Source organism: Bos taurus, chromosome 22 (assembly GCF_002263795.3).
Source record: "Bos taurus isolate L1 Dominette 01449 registration number 42190680 breed Hereford chromosome 22, ARS-UCD2.0, whole genome shotgun sequence".
Taxonomy (NCBI): domain Eukaryota; kingdom Metazoa; phylum Chordata; class Mammalia; order Artiodactyla; family Bovidae; genus Bos; species Bos taurus.
Window position 1 is genome coordinate 57,576,033 of NC_037349.1, and position 27,469 is coordinate 57,603,501.

Consider the following 27,469-nt stretch of genomic DNA (forward strand, 5'->3'; position numbering starts at 1 on the left):
AAGAAAGAAGTGGTACATATATACAATGGAATAGAACTCAGCCATTAAAAAGAACGAAATAATGCCATTTGTAGCAACACAGATGGACCTGGAGATTATCACACTAAGTGAAATAAGTCAGAGAAGGACAAATATCATCTGATGTTGCTTATATGAAGAATAAAAAAAACGGTACAAATGAACTTATTTACAAAACAGAATACAGTCACAGATGTAGAAAACAAGCTTGTGGTTACCAGGAGGGAAAGGGTGTGGGGGAGATAAACTGGGAGACTGGGATTGACATTTACACACCACTATATAAAGAGTAGATAACTAAGAACCTAGTGGGTGGCACAGAGAATTGTTCTCAATACTCTGCCGTGACCAATATGGGAAAAGAATCTTAGAAAGAGTAGATATAGTAAATCAACTATATATCAATTTTTTAAAAGATGAAAAAAATTAAAAAGAGTGGAGATTCACTTCACTGTACAGCAGAAACTACTAACATTGTAAATCAATTATATTCCAATAAATTTTTATAAAATATTTGTACTAAAGGAGAATGATATCAAATCAACAACTGAACCTTCCACTGTAATGAGCTATTAAAAGAGCAAAGTAAAACTAAAGCTAGCAGAAGTGGGAAATAATACAAGAAAACAAGGTAGAGAAAAAGACAATGGAGAGAACCAGAAACACGCCGAACTGGTTCTCTGAAAAGACCTGTGAAGTTAACAAAGCTCTGGCTAGACCAAGGGGTGGGGAGGTGGAGAGGAAGACTCAGCCCACCAGCTGCACTTGTGTTTTGGCCATTTTGTCACCATAACACAGACGCTGTCCTTCAAGATCACCGGGTCCCACTTCGTCATTTTATAATGGAGAGGAGTAAGTCCCAGAGGGATGCAGTGGCTTGGGCAGGGTCACCAAGAACTGGGCCTAGAATCCAGGCCCCTCCTCCGCTCCTCCCACAGTGGAACTGCACTAATGGCCAGGATGTGATGATCATTGGGGATTAGGTCAAGCACACCAGCGTCAATGGCTCAGGTCTCCAGCAGGAGACCTTCAGGATTCTGCGGCAGGGGAGTGAGTATGGATCCCAAAAGGCTGAGCTGTGTGCGGGCCCCCAAACCCCTGATCTATACTAGTTCACCCGCTCTGGTGGCAGACACAGGCTTCGTGAACTCTGGGGAATGGTCCCATTCAATGCAGCGTGGAGTCAGAAAAGGGGTCCCATTCAATGCAGTGTAGAGTCAGAGAGGGGGAGCCCCACGACCCCTGTGAGCAGCAGCTGCCTAAGAAGGAGTGTGCTGGGTTCAACATACAGGGTGCCCTGGAAGCAGGGCTGAGCAGAGGGTGATGAATGCACTCATTTATGGCCAGAGAAACAATAGGACTCCTGTGACAGGCACTGCAGTTCTGAATGCCCAGTTCAGTTGAGAGGAAGCCAAAGAAAATGAGGGGCCATGGCCGGCAGACCTGCTGAGCTGCCTGTTGAGACAGCTCAGACAGCCACCCTCTCTGCCAAAGGTGGTAGACCCTGTATGCTTAGTGGTTTTATTAGTAAAATGAGGTTTCCCCCTGGCTTCCAGAACCCCTGTCCTGCTCTCTGTGGGAGGGAATAATCCTGAAAGGCATAAAAATGGTGCTGGGAAGAGGGCCCCGAATGGAGGTCAGGAGACCCTGGGTCCAGGGCTGGCTCTGCCACCAGTTTCCCCTGTGGCACTGGGTGAGCCCCGCTCTGGGCCTTGGTTTCCCTGTTGCTACAATGAAGGGACAAGAATGAAAAGATTGGTGTTTCTTTGCATCTCTTCCAACTTAGGCTGCAGAGTCTGGAGTCAGCACTCTGCCCTCTCTGGCCTCAGAGCCTTGCTGACAAACAGGCTGTGCATCTGAGTCCGGTCCAGCTCTAGAGCACGTTGGGGAGAGGGCGACAGGGCCCCCGTAAGGAGATTAGGGTCCAAGGTGCCTTCCTGATACACCGTTTCTCCCCCGCATTGTTCTCCAAAGGGAGCCCTCTCTCACCATCAACACCCAAATTCAAACTCCTTTTCTTCATTTCAGAAGAAAGCAATCATATTCAAGTTGCTACCTCCAAGGTAAAGTGGCACCTTCATTCTATTCATCACCACATATGATACTCGATAGACATTTGTGAAAGAAAAAAGCAGTCTGACTCCATTCACTCTAAAATATGCGTAACCCTCAGCATTTACCTGCCAAGGATTTGCATATCAGAAAGCTCAGTTTTCCTCAATCTAGCGTTCTAAAATCCAGGTACATAAACAAGTTGTGGGGGTCTGCAGACCCCCTGCAATCACAGGTCATGTTTTTCCTGCATGTCTGAGTACATGTTTCTAGGAAGAGGGTCTACACCTTTCATCAGATTCTCAAAGAGAAAATGTGTCCCCCTGTGCCACTCCCACACCCCGAGGCTGGGACCCAGCTGCCCATATGCTCACGAACGCAGACAGACCTCTGCTGCAGAGCAACTTGGGCAGGCACATGCCAGGTGGGTTCTGGGGTGTGGGTTAGACTCCAAATACATGGATCTTGTGGGCAAAGTATTCAAGAACCACAGGGCTCATCTAATGAGCCTGGAACAGAAAGATGAAGACTCTCCCACCTGGACTGGGGTCTCCTGTCACCTTGTCTCAGCTAGAGATGTTCTGTGTCTCTAACCTCTTCTTGCTTGGGAGAGACTCGAAGGCAGAGACCATTACTATACCCCCAGCCCAGACTGACACGTGATCATACACAGCTGGTCTTGTTGCATCCTAGTTGACAGGACCTGAACTGGAGGCTTGACTCGCAGGACTTCTTCCTCTGACCTGGACAAATTCTTAATACCCCGAAGCGCTGGTCACCAGGCTTCTCTGATCAACTGAAAAGCCAAAGGAAACCCCAGCTTTTTCAAACCCTGGAATTCTCTGGGCTGAGCTGCGGGGAGAAAGGCCCGAACAGAAGGATACTAAACGAAGGAGGACCCATCGTAGAAGGAGTAATGCAACTTGATGACCTTCCTGGGCCCCTTCCACTCCAGAGAGTGCCGGCCGGAGTGGAGGTGGTGGGCAGGAGGCTGGTGAGGGGCGGGAGCATAAGTCTGAGCACCCGGAGGGTGAGGGTGGTGGGAGCTCTGGGTCTGAGCATCCCCTTTGGGGGTCGACATTAGATGAGGGGGCATCTTTGCCCTGTAGTTGCGTATGATGATGGGGTAGAAGATATTCCTCCCTTTCCACGAGACCCTTTCGGCTTCTCTGCAGGGAAGGAGATCAACATGTCTTCTAGCCACTTGGCTCTCACTCACCAGGGAGGCTCCCTGTAGCTCCTCCCCAGCTCCTGAGACTCCCATCCCATCTCCCTGTTCCCGGAGGACCTTCTCCCACCCCAAGACCTCATCCTCACAGGTAATGCTTTTAGGAAGAACTGAGAAGGGCTGTACCCGTCAGACCACTCCTGGCCTCATTTCCACCTTTTGCACAGTGGTGGAGACCCATGGGGTGGGCCTATGTGCAGAACGGGGTGGGGAGCTGGAGGCTTTGATCCCCTCCCAATCCTGAGGTTACAAAGGAAGACAGTTTCCTTCCGAAATGTCACAGTTATGAGCAAACTGGGTGGCTGCCCTCTACCCAAGCTCTACAGCTGCAGAGACAGTCTCCCAGGAGCTCCAGGACACACATATGCTTAGATGTGACTATGTTTGAAGTCCTTCATGGGCCTTGTTCCAGGGAACAAGGCAAATGCAGGTTCACCTGCTAGGCCTCGTGACCCACAAAATCATAAATGTCATTAATCACCCATGTAGATATGTTTTGTTTGAGAGGTGTTTCTTTTTTTCCAAAGAGAACATCTAACAAATTGTTAAAAAATAAACATGCTTAACTGTAAGAGTGTGTAAATTATAAGAAGCCATGCAAAGGGGTCTGACTGGTGAGGAGGCAAAACACATTGCCCTGGGTCAGGCTCACTGAGCTGGAGGACCTCAGACAATGCTTTACTACCATGCACTTGGGGTACCTCAGTTTCCTCATCTGCAGAATGAGCATAAACCTACCTTCTTCATAAGGTTACAGCAGGACTAAAAAGGACTATGAACGGTAAAGGACTAGGGATGTGCGTGTGAGGGACGACAATCACCCCTCCACTGTCGCTGGGGGCACCGGGTGGCCAACACTCCCAGGATCCCCCTTCCGCACACACAGGCCATGCCCTCCTTTCCCACCTGCCCCAACCACTGAGGTGCTCACATAATGCGACACATCTCCTGCAGCTTCTCCCGGGCTTCAGGACAAGGGTCGTTCAACTCGATAACCTCGGAGGCAGAGGTTCCCGCTCCTGCTCCTCGCTGCGGGGATGCCAAAGCATCGTCTGTATTTTTGGGTTTGCCTGTAGCTGGAGATGAAGAGGTTAAGGACAGTTTGAGACAATGGTTTCTCAAGATGCTCCTGTTTACCTGGGAAGAGGGGCTGGGGAGAGCAGGAGAGCTGCATCCTTTGAGAGTCAAAATAACTGGGAATCATTTATGCTTCCAGAGACAGGAACTCCCAGCAGGTCTTATGAAACAGGCGTCACTCTGTGAGTCAACCGAGTGGGTGTCAGGAACATTCATGCAGGATGGTGAATCCAGCCACGTTTCCCCAAGGGCGGCCTGGTTCTGGATAGGGAGAGGACACCTATTGCCATGGATACAGAAGGGATTCCTTGTGATACTTCTGACTTAAGACAAAAAGTCTCAATTCCAGCTCAAGGAACGGGCTTCAACACTTCTGTGATGCTGGCTTATCTCAGCCTGCAGCAGAGGGCAGAGTGTATGGACTGAGACTTGGAGTGTGATGTTTTGGAGTTTTCTGCGTGTGCTTGTGGTAAAATACACGTAACGAAAACTTAGCAAAGAGGCCAGTTCAGAGGTATCAGATACATCCACGGTGTTGTGCAACTGTTACCATCATCTATTCCCATAACTCTTCACATTTTGTAAAACTGAAACTGCAGCAATAACTCCCCATTCTCCCCTCAGCCCTGGCAACTGCCAGTCTAACTTTCTATCTTTATGACTGACTACTCTAAGTACCTTGTATAAGTGGAGTCATACAGTATTTGTCTTTTTTGTGACTGGTATATTTCATGTGGTATAATGTCCTCAAGGTTCACTGATATTGTAACAATACTGCAGAATTCCCTTCCTTTTTAAGGCTGAACAATATTCCATAGGTACAAACCAAATTTTATCTTTTTACCACACCATGTGGCATGTGGATCTTAGTTCCCCAACCAACCAGGGATCGAACTCATGCCCCCTGCCCTGGAAGCGTGGCATCTTAACCACTGGATCTCCAGGGATGACCCATGACCAACTATTCTTTATCCATCATTTACTGATGGACAGTTGAGTTCCACCCGTGTTTCAGCTACTGTGAATAAAGCTGCTATGAACACTTGTAGAAACATCTCTTTGAGACCCTGCTTCTAATTCTTTTGGGTATTGCTGAGAATTGAAGTCACTGGATTATATGGTAATCCCATGTTTAATTTTTGAGGAACTGCCATACTGTTTTCCACAGTAAACCTGGATGTACCATTTTACATTCCTACCAACAGTGCACAAGGGTTCCAGTATCTCTACATTTTCATCAGCACTTGTTTTCTGGTTTTTGACAGTAATCATCCTACTGGGGGTGAGGTAGTATCTCATTGTAGTTTTGATATCCATTCTCCCCATAGTTAGTGATGTTGAGCCTCTTTTAATATGTCTATGGGCCGCCTATACCTTCTTTTGAGAAATGCCTATTCAAGTCCTTTGCCCATTTTTGAATCAGGTTTTTTGTTCTTAAGTTTTAGAAGCTCTCTATATATTCTGGATATTACTCCCTCATCAGACATGATTTGCAATTATTCCCTGCCATTCTGTGGACTCTCTTCTTGTCAATAGTGTCTTCTGATGCACAAAATTTAAAAAATGCATGAAATGCAGTATGTCTATGTTTCTCTTTCTTGGCCAATGCCTCTGGTGACATATCCAAAGGAATGAGTCATTGGATCATGGGTTGGATTATGGATTCACTGAATCATGAATCACTGTGAAATCCAATGTCATAATGTTTTTGTCTCATTTTCTTCTAAGTGTTTTACTGTTTTAGGTCTTACATTTAAGTCCTTGATCCATTTTGAGTTAATTTTTATATATGGTGTTAGGTAAGGGTCCAATTTCATTCTCTTGCATGTGGATATCCAGTTTTCCCATCATCATTTGTTGAAAAGACTCTTTTCCCCATTGAATGGTCTTGGAACCCTGTCAAAAATCACTTGCTCATATATGTTAACATTTATTTCTGGGTTCTCTACTCCATTTCACCGGTTAATACGTTTGTCACGGTGACAATATTGCACTATTTTGATGAGTGCAGCTTTGCAGTAAGTTTTGCAATTTTGTGAGTCCTCCAGTTTTACTGTCCTTTTTAAAATATTTATTTGCTTTTACTTATTTGTGTGGCTGTACTGGGTCTTAGCTGTGGCCTGCAGGATCTTCTGTCTCTGTTGCAGCATGCACCATCTTCCAGTTGCAACATGTGGGATCCCCTTCCCTGATGAGGGACTGAACTCAGGTCCCTGCACTGGGAGGACAGAGTCTTGGCCACTGGACCACTAGGGAAGTCAGTCCCCGTCGCTCTTTTCCAAGGCTTTTTTGATACCCGGTGGTCTCTTGAGATTTCTTATAACTTTTAGGATGAGTTTTTCTATTTCTTCAAAAAAACACCTTTAGGGGACATCCTTAGTGGTCCAGTGGTTAAGAATCTGTGTGCCAATGCAGGGAACATGGGTTCTATCCCTGGTCAAGAAAGATTACATGTGTCATGGAGCAACTAAGCCCATGTGTCACAACTGCTGAGCCTGCACTCTGGAGCGGTGAGCTGACACTGCTGAGCCTGCGCGCCCGGGAGCCGCGGCAACAAGAGAGGCCACTGCAACGAGAAGTCAGCGCACTGCGACGAGAGGGGCCTCCACTCGCTACAACCAGAGAGTCTTATCAGCAGCGAAGACCCAGTGCAGCCGAAATCAATCAATTAATTAAAAAACATCTTTGGCATTTTGATAGTGATTATATCGAGCCTTAGACTACTTGGGGAAGTACTGACATTTTAACAATGTCAAATCTTCCAATTCATGAACATGGAATGTGTTTCCATTTATGTCTTCTTTAATTTCCTTAACCAATGGTTTATAGTTTTCATTGCACAAGTTTTTCACCTCTTTTGTTAATTCCTAAGTGTTTGACTCTTCTTCTTACTATTGTAAATGGGACTGTTTTCATAATTTCAATCGTTTACTGACTTTTGTGTTGACTTTGTAGCCTGCTACTTTGCTAAACTCATTTATTAGTTCTAACAGCTTCCTTTGTGTAGAATATTTAGGGTTTTCTCCATATAAGAAAAGCTATGACAAACCTAGACAGCGTATTTTAAAAGAGACATTACTCTGCCAACAAAAGTCCATCTAGTCAAAGCTATGGTTTTTCCAGTCATCATGTTTGGATGTGAGAGTTGGACCATAAACAAGGCTGAGCACTGGAGAATTGATGCTTTTGAAGTGTGGTGTTGGAGAAGACTCTTGAGAGCCCCTTGGATTGCAAGATCAAACCAGTCAATCCTAAAGGAAATCAATCCTGAATATTCATTGGAAGGACTGATACTGACGGTGAAATTCAAATACTTTGGCCACCTGATGTGAAGAGCCGATTCATTAGAAAAGAACCTGATGTTGGGAAAGACAGAAAGCAGGAGGATGACAGAGGATGAGATGGTTGGATGGCATCATGGCCTCAATGGAGATGAGTTTGAGCAAGCTCTGGGAGACGGTGAAGGACAGGGACGTCTGGCACACTGCAGTCCATGGGGTCGCAAAGAGCTGGAGATGACTGAGCGACTGAACAACAACCATATAAGATCATATCATCTGCAAACAGGTAATTTTAACTCTTTCTTTTCAATCTGAATACCTTTTATTTTTCTTGCTTAACTGCTCTGGCTAGAACTTCTTGTAATATGTTGAATAGAGGTGAAAGCAGACATCCTTACTTCATATCTGAACGTAGTGGAAAAGCTTGCATCTTCTACCACTGAATACAATGTCCACTGTGCAGTTTTCATGTATGACTTGTATTAAGTGGAAGTAGTTTCCTTCTATTTCTAGTCTGTTGAGTGCTTTTTTTTTTATCATAAGAAGAAGTTAAGTTTTGTCAAATGCTTTTTCCGCATCAACTGAGAAGATCATGTGGATTTTTATCCCTTCATTCTGTTAAATGTGATATATTACAATGATTGAGTTTTATCTGTTAAATCATGCTTGCCTTCCAGGAATAAATCCTGCTTGGTATCATGTTATATAATCCTCTTAATATGCTGCCAAATTCTGTTTGCTAATATTTTGCTAAGGATTTTGACATCAATGTTCATCAGGTATACTGGTTTCTTGTAGTTTTCTTATAGTGTCTTTGGCTCTGATATCAGGGCAATACTGGCCTCATGGAATGAGTTGGGAAGCGTCCCTCTTCAATTTGGGGGAAAAATTTTAGAATGATTGGCATTAGTTCTTCCTTGAATGTTTTGTAGAATTCACCGCTGAAATTTTACACTTTCCCATGTGTTACCTTTATGGATCTTTCTTTCTCCCTGAGTTTGTGGCTCTGTCTAGTGTCCTTTCATTTCACTCCCTTGAAGGCTCTGTTCATTTTTCTTCAATCTTTTTCTTTCTGTTCTTCAAACTCAGTAATTTCCATTGTCCTGTCTTTGAGTTCACGAATTTTCTTCTGTATGCTGAAATCTGTAGTGGCAATATTTTATGCTTATTTCATTTAACTGTTAGGTGGCATGAGGATATGATGATGTAAAACTGTGGAGGGGATCATCCGTGGCTGAATTTCCAGAAACATCTATTCAGATCCTACGTGCTTCTGAGCCTCTGCTGCCCACTCAGCTGGAGCCATATGCTCCCCTTTGATATATGCAGGATCATCTTCACTTTGGTCTCAAAAACAAAATGAGACTTCAGGCAAGAGGCACTGCTTAGGCTCCACCTGAGCCATGGAAGCTTCAGAATGGCGTCTTCCTCACTGTTAGCCAAGACTTGAGGTTTCTGGTTGGTGCCTGGGTAGCATCTCTGGTACCTGCCACCTTCAGTGGTTCGCAGTCCCTTCCCTGACTCCTCCAGCCACCAGACCAGAGGGCCAGCTACCTGCAGCTAACCTCCTATAGAACACCTTCTGGCCTGAGCACTCATTTCTGGCTTGCCCCTGGTTGGTTTGGATCCCAAAGTATGACAACCAGGAACAACTGTTGACAGACTTCTCAGAGTTCTCTGCCTGAAAAGCTGGGCTGTGCTCCAGAAACAGCTGTTGTCCACTCAGAGAGTAGGTGCAACTCCCTTTCACGTGTGTGTGACCCTAGAATGGCAAAGAGGACCAGCTGGCACGGTGTGACAGCGTGAGTGCGCGGGGCAGGTAGCAGAGGCTCCAGACCCAAAGTGACTTAAAAGTACAATGACTCTACAATATGTTTTTAAAAAAAATTTTTTTTTAATTTGGCTGTGAGATCTTTTCAGTTAGTTCAGTTCAGTCGTTCAGTCATGTCTGACTCTTTGTGACCCCATGGATTGCAGCATGCCAGGCTTCCCTGTCCATCACCAATGCCTGAAGCCTGCTAAAACTCATGTCCATTGAGTCAGTGATGCCATCCAACCATCTCATCCTCTGTCGTCCCCTTCTCCTCCTGCCTTCAATCTTTCCCAGCATTAGTATTTTTTTTAGTGAGTCAGTTCTTCACATCAGGTAGCCAAAGAATTGGAGCTTCAGCATCAGTCCTTCCAATGAATATTCAGGACGATTTCCTTTAGAATTAACTGGTTTGATCTCCTTGCAGTCCAAGGGACTCTCAAGAGTCTTCCCCAACACCACAGTTCAAAAGCATCAATTTTTTAGTGCTCAGCTTTCTTTACAGTTCGACTCTCACATCCACACATGACAACTGGAAAAACCATAATTTGACTAGATGGATCTTTGTTGGCAAAGTAATGTCTCTGCTTTTTAATATGTTGTCTATGTTGGTCATAGCTTTTCTTTCAAGGAGCAAGTGACTTTCAATTTCATGGCTGCAGTCACCATCTACAGTGATTCTGGAGCCCAAGAAAATAAAGTCTCTCATTGTTTCCATTGTTTCCCCATCTATTTGCCATGAAGTGATGGGACCAGATGCCATGATCTTGGTTTTCTGAATGTTGACTTTAAAGCCAGCTTTTCCACTCTCCTCTTTCACTTTCATCAAGAGGCTCCTCAGTTCCTCTTTGCTTTCTGCCATAAGGGTGGTATAATCTGCGTACCAGAAGTTATTAATATTTATCCTGGCAATCTTGATTCCAGCTTGTGCTTCATCCAGCCCATCATTTCCCATGAAATGATGGGCTACTTATATGTACTCTACATATAAGTTAAACAAGCAAGGTGACAATATACAACCTTGACATACTCTTTTCCCAAATTGGAACCAGTCCGTTGTTCCATGTCCGGTTCTAACTGTTGCTTCTTGACCTGCACAGAGATTTCTCAGGAGGCAGGGAAGGTGGTCTGGTATTCCCATCCCTTTAAGAATTTTCCACAGTTTGTTGTGATCCACACAGTCAAAGGCTTTGGTATAGTCAATGAAGCAGAAGTAGGTGTTTTTCTGGTATTCTCTTGCTTTTTTATGATCCAATGGATGTCGGCAATTTGATCTCTGGTTCCTCTCCCTTTTCTAAATCCAGTTTGAACATCTGGAAGTTCTTGGTTTACATACTGTTGAAGCCTCGTTTGGAGGATTTTGAGCATTACTTTGCTAGCATGTGAGATGAGTGCAATTATGCAGTAGTCTGAACATTCTTTGGCATTGCTCTTCTTTGGGATTGGAATGAAAATTGACCTTTTACAGTCCTGTGGCCATTGCTGAGTTTTCCAAATTTGCTGGCATATTGAGTGCAGCACTTGCATAGCATCATCTTTTAGGACTTAAAATAGCTCAACTGGAATTCCATCACCTCCACTAGCTTTGTTTGTAGTGATGCTTCCTAAGGCCCACCTGACTTCGTATTCCAGGATGTCTGGCTCTAGGTGAGTGATTACACCATCATGGTTATCTGGGTCGTTAAGATCTTTTTTGCAGAGTTCTTCCACGTATTCTTGCCACCTTTTCTTAATTATCTTCTGCTTTTGTTAGGTCCATACCATTTCTGTCCTTTATTGTGCCCATCTTTGTATGAAATATTCCCTTGGTATCTCTAATTTTCTTGAAGAGATCTCGAGTCTTTCCCATTCTATTGTTTTCCTCTATTTCTTTGCACTGATCACTGACGAAGGCTTTCTTTTATCTCCTCGCTATTCTTTGGAACTCTGCATTCAGATGGGTATAGCTTTCCTTTTCTCTTTTGCCTTTCACTTCTCTTCTTTTCTCAGCTATTTGTAAGTTCTCCTCAGAAAACCATTTTGCCTTTTTGCATTTCTTTTTCTAGGGGATGGTCTTGATCACTGTCTCTTGTACAACATCATGAACCTCTGTCCAAATAGTTCTTCAGGCACTCTGTCTATGAGATCTAATCTCTTGAATCTATTTGTCACTTCCACTGTATAATCGTAAGGGATTTGATTTAGGTCATATCGAATGGCCTAGTGGTTTTCCCTACTTTCTTCAATAAGGAGTTCACGATCTGAGCCATAGTCAGTTCCCAGTCTTGTTTTTGCTGACTGAATAGAGCTTCTCCATCTTCAGCTGCAAAGAATATAATCAATCTGATTTCAGTATTGACCATCTGGTGATGTCCATGTGTAGAGTCATCTCTTGTGTTGTTGGAAGAGGGTGTTTGCTATGACCAGTGCGTTCTCTTGGCAAAACACTGTTAGCCTTTGCCCTGCTTCATTTGGTACTCCAAGGCCAAACTTGCCTGTTACTCCAGGTATCCCTTGACTTCCTACTTTTGCATTACAGTCCCCTATGATGAAAAGGCCATCTTTTTTTGCTGTTAGTTCTAGAAGGTCTTGTAGGTCTTCATAGAACTGTTCAACTTCAGCTTCTTTGGCATTAGTAGGATCTTTTCCTTGCAGCATATGAATGCTTATTTGCGGAGTGTGGGATCTAGTTCCCTGACTAGGGATTGAACCCAGGCCTCCAGCACTGGGAGCATGGAGTCTTAGCTATGGGACCACCAGCAATATGTTCCTTAAGATAGAGCACTTTAGAGTGAACATGGGTATAATTAATAGTTATGTCAGGACAATAGCATAAAATGGGACTTAAGTGGATAAACTAGGACACGTGGTTACTTATAAACTATTAGGGAAAGTTAACCACCAATCCTAGCACTCATGTGAGAATAATTTCTGACATCAGGAACCTATAACAAATGCAGCATTGTTGAACATACATCCTAGCGAGAGTGATGCAATATCATAGGGTGATCACATCTTCAGGTGGCAAAGGAAAACAGCCACACCTACAAAGAGATCAACAGACATATGGAACTTCTGTTTTGAAATAACCTTACAAAAGGCATCACCCTTGAACTGAAGTCATTAGGGAGAAAAATCATGAATTCAGTAAGGGTCCTGAGGAGACTCTGTTTCCCCTCAAAATAACTGCACTGATGTAAGGCCAGCTCAGGAGGAGATAGGATAAACCAGGAGAATATAAAGTGGGACACTGGAAGTGATGCTCAGAGTGGGAGAAAAATGCATCAACGTGGGTAAAGGAACAGGGGGAACAAGAAGCTGAGGATGTCAGCTCCAGCAAGGAAGGTGTTCTTCGTCTTAGAATCCACACGCCATGGCATTCAGAAGAGTGGCTGACAACTAGCAATTGTTCAACAAACATCTGTTCACTGACGGAAAAAGTGAGAGGATTAGCTTGATATGAAGAGTGAGGCCTGGAGGAAGGCAAAACTCATGACCATCCGAGGTAGGCTCAGGAATACAACCCAAGCTTCTCAACCTCCAGCCTGACCTCCAGGGTCTGCGGGAATCACTAGACAGTCTTTGAGCTTCCCAACCTTCCATGCGTCCTCTGTGAACACAGTTCCCCCCCTACCCCACCACTCTGCCATCACAGCCTGGGGGCCCTTGGAAGATCCAAAGGGAGAGAAGTTCCTTCTCTGCCCTCTCCAGCCCCAACTCATCCCTCCTCTAAGCTCTGATTGCATGGTCAGTGCTACACTCTATGGTCTCACCTGCCACCAGTTCTTTCTTTTAAGCTCTTCCTTCTGCTCTGTCTTCTGCAATAGAATAGCAGCAGCCTCTATGTCTGTTTTCTGCCCACATAAACTGGCCCAGTTGGGAACTCACGCTAACGTCTGGTATCCAAATACCTCTGTTCGTGTATCGGTTCCCCTACCTTCTGAGTGAGTACACAAGTCTCTAGGCAGAGATGGTGAGTATGGGATAACGTAGTAGGTGGAAAATGTGGGTTTGGTAGGGGTGCTGCCCCAGGTAAGAGGAACTGCATTAACACAAGTGGAGGGCTTGTAAACATTCAAACAATGAGACTCCAGGGTGGAGGGACTGGGTTGAGATATGTCACCTTGTGTGGCACACAATCTGTTAACAGCTGCTGGGTCTCCAGCCAGGGCAGCTACCTATCCTTCCTATCAGAAAACCAAACCATCTCATCAGCCCCACAGGATATCTTCTATCCACCTCCCACCCCACCCCCACCACCAAAGATATGGGGGTGGGGATCACAGTTACCTGTTTTCTTCTTGAATTCCCTTCCGGTTGAGAGGGAAAAGCTCAGACAGCCAGTAGAGGCCTCGTAGACAAGCTGATAAGGTGAGTTCACGCCCATGGCTGGGATATTCGTAAAGGAATCTGGAGTGGAACAGAAAGGGATGCTGATTACAATTTTTTAATTTTTTTAACCAACAGTACAATAATGAACTTTCTGTCCTAGTCATATGGTAGGCCAGATATTCTGAAGTGCCCTGTTGTTACAAAACCACCAAATTCTGGAAGAAAAAGATTTTTATTGCTGGAGAAGGCTCAGAGTGATTAAGAGAAATCTTTAAAAGTCTCCTCTACAGTGTCCCCTCTGCCTAGCCCCCAATATCTCTCAAGAATGAAATGACATCAGAGCAGAAAAGAGAAGGCAGGCACAAAAGGTGACGTTACTCTAAGGATAAATGCAGATACAACTGCTACACTAGGTCAAGGGACTAAACACGGGGCTAGCTAGAAGAGAATTTAGAGTTATCTCTTCCCCTCCTCCAAGCCGCAGAAACCAGATGCTTCTGCAACAAGAGACCAGTCTCTTGCAGAATCACACTGTCGTGTACGAAATCACTTGATAGTAGGCCACTTAAGAATTAAAATCTAGCACCCCTTTACTTGTGGAAAATCTTGGTCACTCTTCCACAAACTTCATCAAATCATTTGCTTATTCTTCCCCCAAATACAGTCATTTCACATGCTGGGCATGAAACTGTTGGGAAATGTCAAGCAATTCATCACAGCTCATTCAAATTCATAAAGAAAATGGCAAACATGACCTTCTAAATAGACAAAACCTGTACCCAGAGACTGCACATTGAATGATACAAACCAAAGACAATCACCTTCACTGGTAACCCAAAGCCGGAAATTAGGACCACATGAAAAGAACTGAGAAAGATGGAATAAAACCAGTCAGTCCTACTGGTGCAGAGAAAATTCACCAAGAAAGCAGTATTTAACGAGAACTATATACATCCTGAGACCTTCTGCCCAGAAATCCTCTCTCTTGGGAGAGTAATCTTAATACTTAATCCAACCCAACAGTGATAAGAACCAACATGCATGAAGTTGCATATTACAATGCATATTATACTAATAGCAAGAAACCTGGAAACCTAAGCATTCAGTTAATCATGGAACATGAGCATCAGAACTCTACACTCACTTAGAATGACAACTGTAAAAGTATAGGCATGTTGGAATACACTGTGTCTGTTAAGTAAAGGAAACTGAAAAATAAAAAAATTATAGTATTCTTCGAAAAATATGTATACATACACAAATACACACAGAGAGAAGAACCACAAAGGGAACTGCAAAAGTAAAAAATAGCTATTACATAAAAGTGGCAAGACTATGTTTTCTTTTTGCTGTTTTATTTCATAATATGGCCATCAACTAAAAATCAAGGAGCAGTCCAGTTTTCTTTCCTGACATGTCAGGACTAGACAGGAGAAAAGACAAGAAGTAATTTTATTACTAAGGAAATGCTGCCTTAGCAATGGGTATACTCTAGTTACAGCATTCGAGGAATGCCACTCCAGACTCAGTTACATATTGGGTCTACCTCAGCCATCAGAGGGAACAGAAAAGCAGAACTCATCCAAAACAAATCACTAGGCACTGGAATCTTCTTCTTAAAGCCCTCCTAGGATGAATGTTTTCCCAAAGCAAACAGACTGCTCCCTCATTTATATTTTGCCATTCAGATTTTCTTTTCAAACTCTAGGTTTATTTGAAGGAGCATCAGGAATAGACGTGCCAACAAGAGAGATTTCCTAGGGGAGCGTGATGCAGGAGAGGCTTGCTCAGCGCTCCTCTGATGCAGACAGACAAACATCACCAACAGACTCTCTGCAAAGTCTCCTCCACCAGGTTAACCACAAGTTATGAGGGAAGCCACTGCATCACAGGTGAAAGCCTGTGGCCCTGAAAGATGCTTAAACACCCTATGAGGTGGAGAGCTAAAGGGACGAGTGCTTCATTTTCAGGGTCAGGGAACACAACGTTCAGGAAGGAGAGCACAGCTCACAGGTTTGAGGGTGGGTGGCTGGGCCAGGCTACCCATTCCTCTCCAAAGGACTCGCCTACCCACATGACAGACCGCCAGGCAGCTGTCTCCCAAACAAAGTAGAGCGCCAATGGAGTGCAGCTCCAAGCCCCATGTGGAGTGCAGGGTGCAGAACTCCATGTCTGCTGGCAACCTTCTGCATAAACAGGGCATAATCAGAGGGCCTGTTGTTATCAGAGCAGAGCTGACCCTGAACACAAGGGGCAGAGTGCATTCTCTTAAAACAGAAAGAAACCCATGTGTGTGCACACTCAGTTGTGCTGACTCTTTGTGGCCCCATGAACTGCAGCCTGCCAGGCTCCTCTGTCCATGGAATTTCCCAGGCAAGAACATTGGAGTGGGTTTTCATTTCCTCCTCCAGGGAATCTTCCCCACCCAGGCATCAAACCCACATCTCTTGTGTCTCTTGCAGTGGCAGGTAGATTCTTTACCACTGTGCCTCCTGGGAAGCTACTTCATGGTAAATCATTGGGTATGCTTGATCGGGACTTTACCTTAGGAAAGGAAACCAAAGTTTATCAAAATAACCTTCTCTAGCTCATATTTACAGTAAGTCCACTGATATTGTAAGCACACGCCTAATTCTTATAAGAAATAAAAACTGTCCGTTTTTTCAGATGGTGTGATTTTTTTTTTTCTGGTTTTATGACAGCAACAAAACATGAGTCCCTTCACATCTGCCTTTAGCAAAAAGGTCCAAATTTGTTTGTATTGTTAACCCTTTGATACCCAAGTCATCCTTTCTGCATGGAGCGGTCGCCCTGGTCAACTCTCCTGCCCTTGGCAACAACTAGTTTTGCTTTTCCACATCACTTGCTGGGGGCTTCACATGGACACCCAGCAGCTCTCTAACATCATTCTCAGGGAGTTCATGAAACCCCACAGCCCCCCAAGCCCTGCAGTTTTACTGTGTAATGTATTTGCCCTGTGCCCTGTGTGTTCACGTCAGATGTTTAGCCTCTGACCATCGAGGGGAGCCTGACAAACAGTCAGCGGACAGGGAGAGACACTGGAAAGGGGATGGGTTTGATAGGTTAGGCAAATGGCTATGGGTTATAAATTTATTATGCTTCCCCATCAAGGTTCCTAACAGCGAAGACTTTCGGGCATTTGAAATGAATACCTCTATATCCACCAAGCTTAAGAGATACAACAGTACAGATGTGACTGAACTACTGTCTTTTAAATCATAGCTGTACGCCTTCCCACTGGCAGAGATCACGTGCTCTAGCTCTGTGTCTATTATTTCAGGCCCTCTGATTATTCCCATTCACTTTGTATAATGTACTCAAAAGCAGTATGCTATAATTTTGTTATTTTACACTTTATTTAAATGGCATTATACCAAATGTCAGAGAAGGCAATGGCACCCCACTCCAGTACTCTTGCCTGGAAAATCCCATGGACAGAGGAGCCTGGTGGGCTGCAGTCCATGGGGTCGATAAGAGTTAGACACAACTGAGCGACTTCACTTTCACTTTTCACCTTCATGCCTTGGAGAAGGAGATGGCAACCCACTCCAGTGTTCTTGCCTGGAGAATCCCAGGGATGGAGGAGCCTGGTGGGCTGCCGTCTATGGGGTCGCACAGAACTGGACATAACTGAAGCGACTTAGCAGCAGCAGCATACCAAATGTATCTTCTATAACTTTTTTTTTTGCTTAACACCATTTTTTGTTTATCTGTGTTGATGTGTGTGCTTCAGTGCTTGATTAATTTCCACTTCTCATTATGTCCCATCATCTAAAGACTGTAATTTTTCTCTTGTTGATGAACATTTAGGTTGCTTCCATTTTTTTTTTCCATCCCAAACAATTCTGCAATAGACATTGTGATATGACTTCTTATAACATGTGTGTGTGTTTCTCTAGGGCAGTGCAATTCTCAAGTGTGGCCTGGTATGAATCCACAGCAGGTCATGACCAGGTGAATACAGGAACATTTAGAAGTCTATGTACCAATCTGATGTTCCTGTGACAATATCATGTTTGGAAATGGGGTGATCCACAAGGGACTGGAAATTTTACAAAGTGGTCCTTCACCGCAGAGCGTGTAAGAAGCAGGCTCTAGGGAACGCCTCAGCAGAGAAACTGCTGGGCGGTAAGATGCTAGAGCACCTCCCCCCTCGCAGACACCACCACCCTGCTCTCCACGGGAACTGCACCAGCACGCACGCTCAGCTGCAGCATGTGAGAATCCCCGCTGCTTCGCATCCACCTCAAGTCTTGGAAACGTCAAACACTTCAGCTGGGGACTTGGCCTTTCCACTGCGCTCCTGTTGGTATTGTCTGACCTTTCACCTAAGAGCTGAAACTCAGGTACCCACCTTTCCCCGTCTGTCCCGCACTCCCAGAATTTCTCCCGATGGTGCCAATCAGGAAGTCAAAAGCCATCTCTTTGGCATTGAGGTGCAGAAGCTGGCTGGCCTCCACGAAGCGCTTTGTAATGTCCAAGGGGTTGGCACCTACTAAGAAAGTCATCAAAGGCAACTACTCACTCTTCTCCAGGGTGGGGAAAGTGCTTCTAGAAAGTGCTTCCCTAAGTGGCCCTGGAATTAAGGGGGAGTGAAGATCCATTCCCAGGGTGAGGAGGTGTGAGGGGGCTCCCAATGAGAGGGCCTTGAGCTCTGAAGGTCTCCAGGTGTCCCCTAGCTCTCTGCCCTCTCCCCTTCTCTCTCCCCACCCACAGGCCTGGAGACTGATGCTTTTGTTACGGTTGTTCAGTTGCTAAGTTGTGTCTGACTCTTTGCCGCTCCATGGACTGCAGCATGCCAGGCTTCCCCGTCCTTCACTGTCTCCCGGAGTTTGCTCAAACTCATGTCCATTGAGTTGGTGATGCTATCTAAGCTGATGTCACTGGTATTAAAAATAATAGAACCTAGAAGGCTTCATCAGTGATGAGTTCCCAGGTCCCTGATAGTGGGATGAGAGACCCTTATCGTGGACAGACCCCGGTTCTCAAGACTCTCCTGGTTCTGGCTACCAACCAGCCCTCCCAATTCGCCCCCTCCTCCTGGGTGCTGCCTCTGTCTACCACTGCATCATTTCCACAAACTGGGCCCTTCAATACCTCAGACCTCACACTATGCTCACCGTCAACCTCTCAATCTGGGCTTGGCAAATCTGGAGGGATGGAAGGACAATGTGGGGAATGGAGCGGGAGGGGGATGGATGATTCCTGGGGGTGGTCTCAGGAAGTAGTTGAGTTGCAAAGCAGACCCTTGGCTGCCATTTCTCCACAGCATGTCCTTGTAGACCTGTCTGGGGAGGGTATGGTGGACACACACAGCTGCCCAGGCCAGACCCTCTGGGCCCAGAAAAATGAGCCACGCTTCACAAAGCCAGCCTTGGCCAACTTACCAGACACAGACTCCAGCATGGCCTTCATCTTCAGGCTGAGAAGCTCGGTCAGCAGGTGGATGGACTGCCGCTGGAACCTGTGCAGGATCTCCTGGCTGGACTGCCTGCGGCGGCCGTGGGTGGGAGAGTGCGTGAATTTGGCCAGCCCGGTGGAAGCGGGCAGCATCGGCAGAGGGAGCGCTGGTGGGGGCGGCTTCTTCTGGACAGGGGTCTGCACGGGGGCTGATTCCATAAGCATCACGGGCGGGGCGCCAATGCTGATCTCCAGGCCCAAGATGTCAGAGGGGGTAGGGATCATGGGGTCGCTGATCAGCTCCTCCCAGGTGAACTCAAAGATGTTTCTGATGCCCTTGGGTACAGAAACGCCTGCGTTCCGGCAGCTGATGAGCAGCCTGGAGATGTGGGCCAGCAGCTTGGGGGCAGTGGCGGTGTACTGCAGGTACAGTTCTCGGTTACTCTTGATCTCGTTCATGGCACTCGAGCACGCATGCTGCTAGGTGATGCTGTCCATTCTAGACAAGAGGGACCTTCGGCTGTAAGCAGCTAGACAGCCTGAGGGCTGAATGAGAGCCTACGTTCTCGCCTAAGGTCAGGTCTCGGGACAGACGGATGTGCTGAAACGGCCCTTACAGGTCATCGAGCCGGTGCATCCTATGTGGGAGGGTAGACGTATCACCGGTCACTCTCCCTGGCAAAGGGATGCCACCCCACCCTGCTTCCCTTTCCCGGGGACGCGTCAGAGACCAACTTAGTGAGTCACGAGGGGAAGGGCCTGGGGAGAAGCAAATTCCCCACGTGGACCCTGGGCTAGAGGAAGGGAAAGGAAGGGGAAGGGAAAAGGTTCCGGGGCACCTCTAGGAGTCAGAGATCTGAGGATGGAAGTTCTTCTTTTGGTCTCTCAATAAAAACCTGCAAAAATAAAAAATGTTTCATTGGTCCCCGCTGGGGGAAGGTGACGTGGAAACTCCCAGCTGCGAAGCGAGGATGGGCCTGGATTCAACCTGTACCTCCAAGGGCAGAGGGGAGAGAGCGAGGAGGATGAGCTTTTTAATCCTACTGAAGCCTTCTCATCATCAGTTCTGCCACCGTGCCTCCCAACATGCACTCCCCACCGCGTCCACGCCCTCATCTCCTGCCAGACAGATGCACCCTTCCACTCCTCGCTCTGTGTCCTCTGGAGCCAGCCTGAGGTTGCCATTCCAGAACCACACCCCCGGTGCAGGCCCTCAGTGTTCACAGTACGCTGCCCTGGTTTGATAAGGCTATTATCACTCCCGTTTCACCAATGGAGGAACTGGAGGCTTATGGAGACAGAGCTCTCAGTCGGGAGTTGTCTGTCTGCAGACTCTTGGCATAGAGACCTTTCCAAACATGACTCCCCCACAGCCTTCCAGCTGCCTGCCCATCCGTCAGCAAGAAAATCTCCAAGGAACAAGGGTGCCATAGAGCAAACCCTTCTGACATTCTGCTGGTCTGCAGATAAAGTGGCTTTCTACATCTATTTGCTGACCCTCTGGCAGCTCCATTCCTCAGCTTCGGAGACTCAGAAAAAAAGGTTCGTTTTTGAACTGATAAGTCTACAAAACAAAGAGACCACTCAGAATTGTGGTCATCTGGGCAACCAGCCAGAGGGATCTGACCCTAGCAGGCAGGGCAGATCTGTTTTAAAGCCAGGACTCAAAGGAAGAGAAGATGAATACAATCTGTGAAATGTTCACTGGTTTGAGGAACCTCATCCCACCCCCTACCAGTCCCTTTCTTGTGACATTAATTTGGAAGACATGCCTTACAAACAGATAAACTCTGGCTTTTAAAAGTTTTATTGAGATACAATTCACATACCATACAATTCACTCTTTTTAAAGTGCACAATGGTTTTTAGTATAGGCGCAGTTGTGCAACAATCACCACTAATTTTAGAACATTTTCATCACCCCCAAAAGAAACCCATTAGCACTCACTCCATTCATTCCTCCTCCCCCCAGGCAACCACTAATGTGCTGCCTGTGTCTACATATCTGCCTGTTCCGGACATTTCACATGGATGGAATCATACACTATGCGGTCTTTTGTTAACTTGCTCCTTTCATTTACAATCACGTTTCTGAGGTTGATCCATGTTATGGAAGTGTCAGTCCTTCAACTCATGTACCTCATTATATGGAGAGACGACAATTTGTTGATCCATTCAGTGTTTGACGACACTTTCGTTGTTCCCACTTCTGGCTGTTACGAACACTGCTCCTGTGAACACTCAGGTACAAATTATTGTGCAGATGGAGACTTTCACTCTCTTGGGCTGGGAGCCAGGAATGGAACTGCTGGGTCATATGGTACCTCAATGTTTAACATTTTCAGGAACTATCAGGCTGCTTTCCAAAGTGGCTGCACCATTCTACAGTTCTTTTTGCAAAACCGGTATTGTATGAGGGTTTCAATTTCTCCATGTCCTTGTCAACACTTGTTATTCTATTGTTTTGATTCCACCAACATCCTAGAGGGTATGAAGTGCTATCTTATTGTGGTTTTCATTTGTACATCCCTAGACAGCAGACTGGTTCCAAATAGGAAAAGGAGGACATCAAGGCTGTATATTGTCACCCTGCTTATTTAACTTCTATGCAGAGTATATCATGAGAAACACTGGGCTGGAGGAAGCCCAAGCTGGAATCAAGATTGCCAGGAGAAATATCAATAACCTCAGATATGCACATGACACCACCCTTATGGCAGAAAGTGAAGAGGAACTAAAAAGCCTCTTGATGAAAGTGACAGAGAGTGAAAAAGTTGGCTTAAAGCTCAACATTTAGAAAACTAAGATCATGGCATCTGGTCCCATCACTTCATGGGAAATAGATGGGAAACAGTGCAGTGTCAGACTTTATTTTTGGGGGCTCCAAAATCATTGCAGATGGTGACTGCAGCCATAAAATTAAAAGACACTTACTCCTTGGAAGGAAAGTTATGACCAACCTAGATAGCATATTGAAAAGCAAAGACATTACTTTGGCAACAAAGGTCCATCTAGTCAAGGCTACAGTTTTTCCAGTGGTCATGTATGGATGTGAGAGTTGGACTGTGAAGAAGGCTGAGCGCCGAAGAATTGATGCTTTTGAACTGTGGTGTTGGAGAAGACTCTTGAGAGTCCCTTGGACTGCAAGGAGATCCAACCAGTACATTCTAAAGGAGATCAGCCCTGGGATTTCTTTGGAACGAATGATGCTAAAGCTGAAACTCCAGTACTTTGGCCACCTCATGCAAAGAGTTGACTGATTGGAAAAGACTCTGATGCTGGGAGGGATTGGGGGCAGGAGGAGAAGGGAATGACAGAGGACGAGATGGCTGGATGGCATCACCGACTCGATGGATGTGAGTCTGAGTGAACTCCGGGAGTTGGTGATGGACAGGGAGGCCTGGCGTGCTGCAGTTCATGGGGTCGCAAAGAGTCGGACACAACTGAGCGACTGAACTGAACTGTAGTGACTAATAATGCTGAGCATCTTTTTGTGTGTTTATTGGCCACTTCTGTATCTTCTTTGGGGAAAAGTCTTTTCAGATTGAAAAACTTTTTTTTTTTTTTAAGAAATGTCATTTTAAATTAAACGCACAGATAACTTCCATTTGTTACCATATATATCTGTCTTCAGAATTCAGCTGGAGGGGACCACATGACTCCACTCTGGCCTGTGAAAGGCATGTGGAGCTGCTGGGTAGGACTCCTGCTGACATCATGGCGCCCCCACAGCAGCGCTTAACCACCTGCCTCCAAACCTGTCTCACAATGAACCCCTGATCTCTTTAAGCCCCTTTACTCAGATCTCTATTCCTGCAGCCAAATGTGACTCCTGCCAGCCAGCCAGCTGTGCGGGAACAGCATCACTCCCTCCTTCCCACGTATCTTATTTTCACTATCACTTGTTCATTTTTCCATCACTGAGACATGGGCCTTGCCCTCAACATGCATCAGGCAGAACAGACTTGCAAAATCTGTATCATCAGGGTCACACAGCCAAAAAAAAAAAAAAAAGACAAAGGCCATGAAAACCCAAAGACAAAAGTCTAAAGGAAGCTGCACTGAAGGTTGTCATAGAAGACGAGCAAGAAGCCACCAGGCAGGTAGGGAAGAGAAGGCATTCTTGGTAAAGAAGAGTAGGTACAAAGAACAGAGACATTTAAAGCATGGAGGGTTCAGGGAACCACAAAACACCTCAGGATGGTTGGGGCTTGGGTCTCTTCGGGGATGCAGCAGACAAAGCTGAAAAAATATCTAGAATCAGATCTTGAAGGGCCTTATATGCCATGCCAAAGAATTTGCATGTTATGTCATCATCCTTAGGACAAGTACTCAGATATGTTGTCTTGACTGCTAGCTGCATCCCATGTGGTCTCTGCAAACCATGGCAGGCACCATGTCTTCCTCCCCTTTTACAGTCTCCATGACTCTCAGTAAGACACCAAGTGAGCTGCCACACGACAGAAGGTGAAAAACGTTTATGGCATCAAAGTCCAACGGACAGCCTAAGAGACCCACATAAACAGCTGTACACAAAGCTGCAATGACTGACTCCCACAAAGAAATGAAAAAAGCATGGAAGAAGTTTATAACGGATACGAAAAAAGACCATCTTCATTCCAGCATCTTCGAAGTTTTGCTGCCCGTCTCCTCTGTCCCAGGCCAGGGGGAGTACAGAGATGAGGGGCACACACATGGCAAATCAGAGTGCTCTCTGCCAGGTAGAAGGGAACCCGGAAAAGGCAGTGTCACCGGGTAGCTAACAGCTCGGTCCCGATGACCTGAAACCTAAACCTGTGGACTCTAGACCCTGCTTCCCAAGACAATGAGGATTAAATGAGGTCGCATGTGTTAAGGGTTGGCACAATGTCCAGCAAAGCGCTCAGTGAATGTTAAGTAGAAAAAGACGATTATTTGAAGTGGTTGAAGGCTGTATGATGGAAATGACAGAAACTGGTCCACAAGTTGAAGCTGACTAGTGAGCAAGGACAGGAAGAGCACTCCAAGTGATGGGAACAGCCCTGGTCCAGGCTGGAGGCTCTAATAACCTGGCAAGTTTGGGGAACCACATGTAACTCAAGGATGCCACAGCTTATCTGCAGGGTTGGGGGTGGGCAGCAGCCTGCTGAGAGGAGCTGGTATAAACTGCTGAACGTGGACTTCATCGTGCATGCGATGGGAAACCACGGAAGGACTGCAAGCAGAAGTGGCATCTGTACAGAGGGCACTCCCCCCAGGGGGGCCGGCAGTGTGCTGGGGAGGAATGAGACACGTAACTGCAGTGGGATTGGCCAAGGAGGAGAGCTGTACCCACTGCACCCCGACTTCTGCATGAAAAAGCAACTCCCAGCCCCTGCACCTCAAAGAGTACCCCAGAAGGCACAGACCCAGCGAACTCCCAGGGGTATACCATGGAGCAGCAGAACAAGGATGAAAAGTGGGAAAGTCCTGAACAGGCTCTGGGGAAACCAAGGGCACCCAACCAAGAAGGAAGCTGAGGGGGAAGTTCAGGCATGGATATGAAAAGAGAGAAAAGGGCTTATTTCCCTCTTGTTAAGAATACATTTTGGCGTAGAAGTTGTATCCAGCTGTATATTTAAAGTCAAAACTAAACTCAGCCCCCTCAGGTGACCTGGTCCCGGCTTTCTTTGCTCTTTTGTCTAGTTTCTACCTCTCTTTAGTTTTAACCAGAACACTTTTGATAAGGATGGTGAGCAGTCCAGATGTAACCATGTGACCACCATCAGTGAGTAAATGCAGCTTCAGGCTGGGACAGGCAAGAGGAAAGAGGCACAAGTGGAAACAGGAACATTAACAGACACTGTCCTCTCCATTCAATATATAAAGAACATTCTGGTCAGATGTATGAACTCTCTAGCAGCTGAGAGGAAGAGGGGCTGAGCTATGGAGAGAAGTGGATGTGAGAGGAAGCAGAGTGGGGCCACATGCATATGCTCAAGCTTAACCACCTGGAGCCCAGCAAGGTTTACTTGTGAGACTAGAACCTTGCACCACTTGTCATCAAATGGAGTTCACTTGAAACTCCATCCCCCATCAGTGGTATCTACTGGGGCACCAAAGGGCCCTTGAAGATGAGTCTCCCAGAAAGACTCATCCAGAGACATAAAAATGATCTACCCTTTGACCCCGTGATTTCAATTGTGAAATGCCCAAAACAACAGTTTTAAAAGGAGGGACGGCAGCTGTATACATGTAGTTAAGCCAAACAAAAAGATGCCTATAGCCACTTCATTCCTCACAGCGAAATACTGCAGACAGTCAACAACTGAGGAAGCGTTTAATGACAACATGGGTCCATTTGAACCATTAGCCAGCAAAAAATAACTGAGTTCAGTTCTGAGAAATAATGTTAAAAACACACATATGTGGATGGTAGGCCTACATGATAACACATCCCATAAAGACATATGCTGATCATAATGGGAAGCAGAGACACAAAGTCTTTCTGTCTGAAGATAAAGATGACACTTCAGGAAAGAAAACATTAAACAAGGGTCCTGTGAAGACGGCAGCATGTTCTCAGATGGGCTTGTGACCTAGGAGACCGGGGAGGAGCAGGGCCCACTTGTGTGTTTCCTGGTTTCCATATTGACCCTGAACAACTGGGACTGTCTGTGAGAGAAGAATGGTGTGGGGAGTGAGGGGTCAGGAGCTAGGCCCGTGTTCAAGCTCAGGGAATATGACTGGATAGAAACAGAACACGTCATACCCCAGAAAAAAAGAGTTACAATCAACCAAAACCACCACTGAGCAGGTGAGCTTAGGATTGGAGAGAGCGTGGCAGTTAGAAATGTAGTGGGAAAGATGCTGTTGAAACGGACGGTAGAAAAAAATATTTGTGGACACTCCTTTCACTGGAGAGATGGATACTTACTGGGCACAGTTACACAAACACCGGAGATCTACTGAGAAACAGTAACAGAAGATCAACACCAGGTCTGGGTGACAGGTTTTCACTAAACAGCCTGCTTCACCTGACTGTCCTGGTTTCCCGGTCTTCCTAGACAAGAAGCTACACCACCCCATCGTTCTCCCCACTCTGCCCACACACTTGCTCTGTGTGTGTTAAGCTAACATCCAGACCCACAGCAGCAAACACCTCAGCACCAACCAGCCAGCAGGGCAGGTGCCGGGACCAGGGGAGTTCCGTTCCCTCTCAAGGTTTTCAGCAGGTTAACCGAGTCACTGGTCACCACTTACCTTAGCCATATAGTTTCTTACAGGAACTGCTTGACATATAACTGACTTAGTTCAATTTACTGGCTGAAAAGAAATTAAACACATATGGTGTGGCTGCTCTGTGTTGTATTAACTGTAAAGACCAGTACCCTCGCCCATTCCAGATTCTAAATTCTACTGCCTCATCTGTATGTCACAACAAGGTCAGCTGAGAGCCATCTCCCAGGCTGCACTATGGCTTTAAGAGGAAATAAATTATCCCACAAGTCTTTGGCAAATGCACAGCTAAACGTAGCAGGAATCTCATGTATATGGATTTAAAGTTTCTCCTTTGGGACTTTTGCAAGCAAACAAAAGGATTTATTTAGCCAATTCAAACGAACTGTATTAAAACACACAAAGGCCTGGAGAAAAGATTACAATGAAAACAAATAATTCAAAGCAATTTCTAATCCAAGACATTTAGCTTAGCTCCACAACGCCATGAACGAGGTGTGGTCATGCTTTCCGACCGGAGATTTCAGCATTGGTGGCTCCCAAGTCAAACACAGCCAAAGGAGTAGCGTGAGTGCTTAATGAACGGCTGGGAGATCTGTTTGCCGATCACTTAGTTACTAACAGATTTATATATAGTTAAACCACAAAACATGTAAAAACAGATCAGAGTTGTGCTGTGCATTCACTAGCACTAGACATGTGTCTTTTGAGCATGTGAAGTGTGGTACAGTATGACCAAGGAACTATATTTTAAGTTTATGAAATTTAAAGCTTGATAACCACTTTTGTTACTGGCCAACTCTTACATGTTTTTAAGTGTGTTTGGACCAACTTAGGTACGTGAATCTTTTTCAAAAGTATATTTTGTGAAATCCAAATAGAGATTAAGTATTCCTGATGAAAACTGAGCATCTGAATCAAGATGTGCTAGACGGGGACACACAATGGGTTTTGAAGACTTGGTGTGAAAAGAAACGCAAAACGTCCCATTGAACTTTCTGTATATTGATGGAATGATGAGATATTTTGGATATTCTGGGTTCAATCGAGTTGACTCTGAACCACCTGGGTTTG

At 45.7% G+C, this 27,469-nt stretch overlaps 1 protein-coding gene across 7 annotated transcripts in view; it reads right to left on the reverse strand.

The window, feature by feature from the left end:
- The window catches only part of C22H3orf20 (chromosome 22 C3orf20 homolog), a 58,098-nt gene extending 31,460 nt beyond the window's left edge, over positions 1-26,638 (reverse strand). For 2 of the 7 annotated variants that reach the window (XM_059880135.1, XM_024983317.2), the window contains exons 1-7: positions 26,420-26,638; positions 20,038-20,094; positions 19,186-19,836; positions 18,153-18,293; positions 13,736-13,855; positions 4,230-4,374; positions 2,955-3,239 (exon numbers count right to left, since the gene is read on the reverse strand). In XM_059880135.1, coding sequence (XP_059736118.1) covers positions 2,955-3,239; positions 4,230-4,374; positions 13,736-13,855; positions 18,153-18,293; positions 19,186-19,657 — 1,163 coding nt within the window. In that variant the 5' untranslated portion in view covers positions 19,658-19,836; positions 20,038-20,094; positions 26,420-26,638. The remainder of the gene's footprint in view (positions 1-2,954; positions 3,240-4,229; positions 4,375-13,735; positions 13,856-18,152; positions 18,294-19,185; positions 19,837-20,037; positions 20,095-26,419) is intronic. The other 5 variants (XM_024983319.2, XM_059880136.1, XM_059880134.1 and 2 more) reach the window with 4 other exon arrangements.
- Between the last annotated feature and the right edge of the window lie 831 nt (positions 26,639-27,469).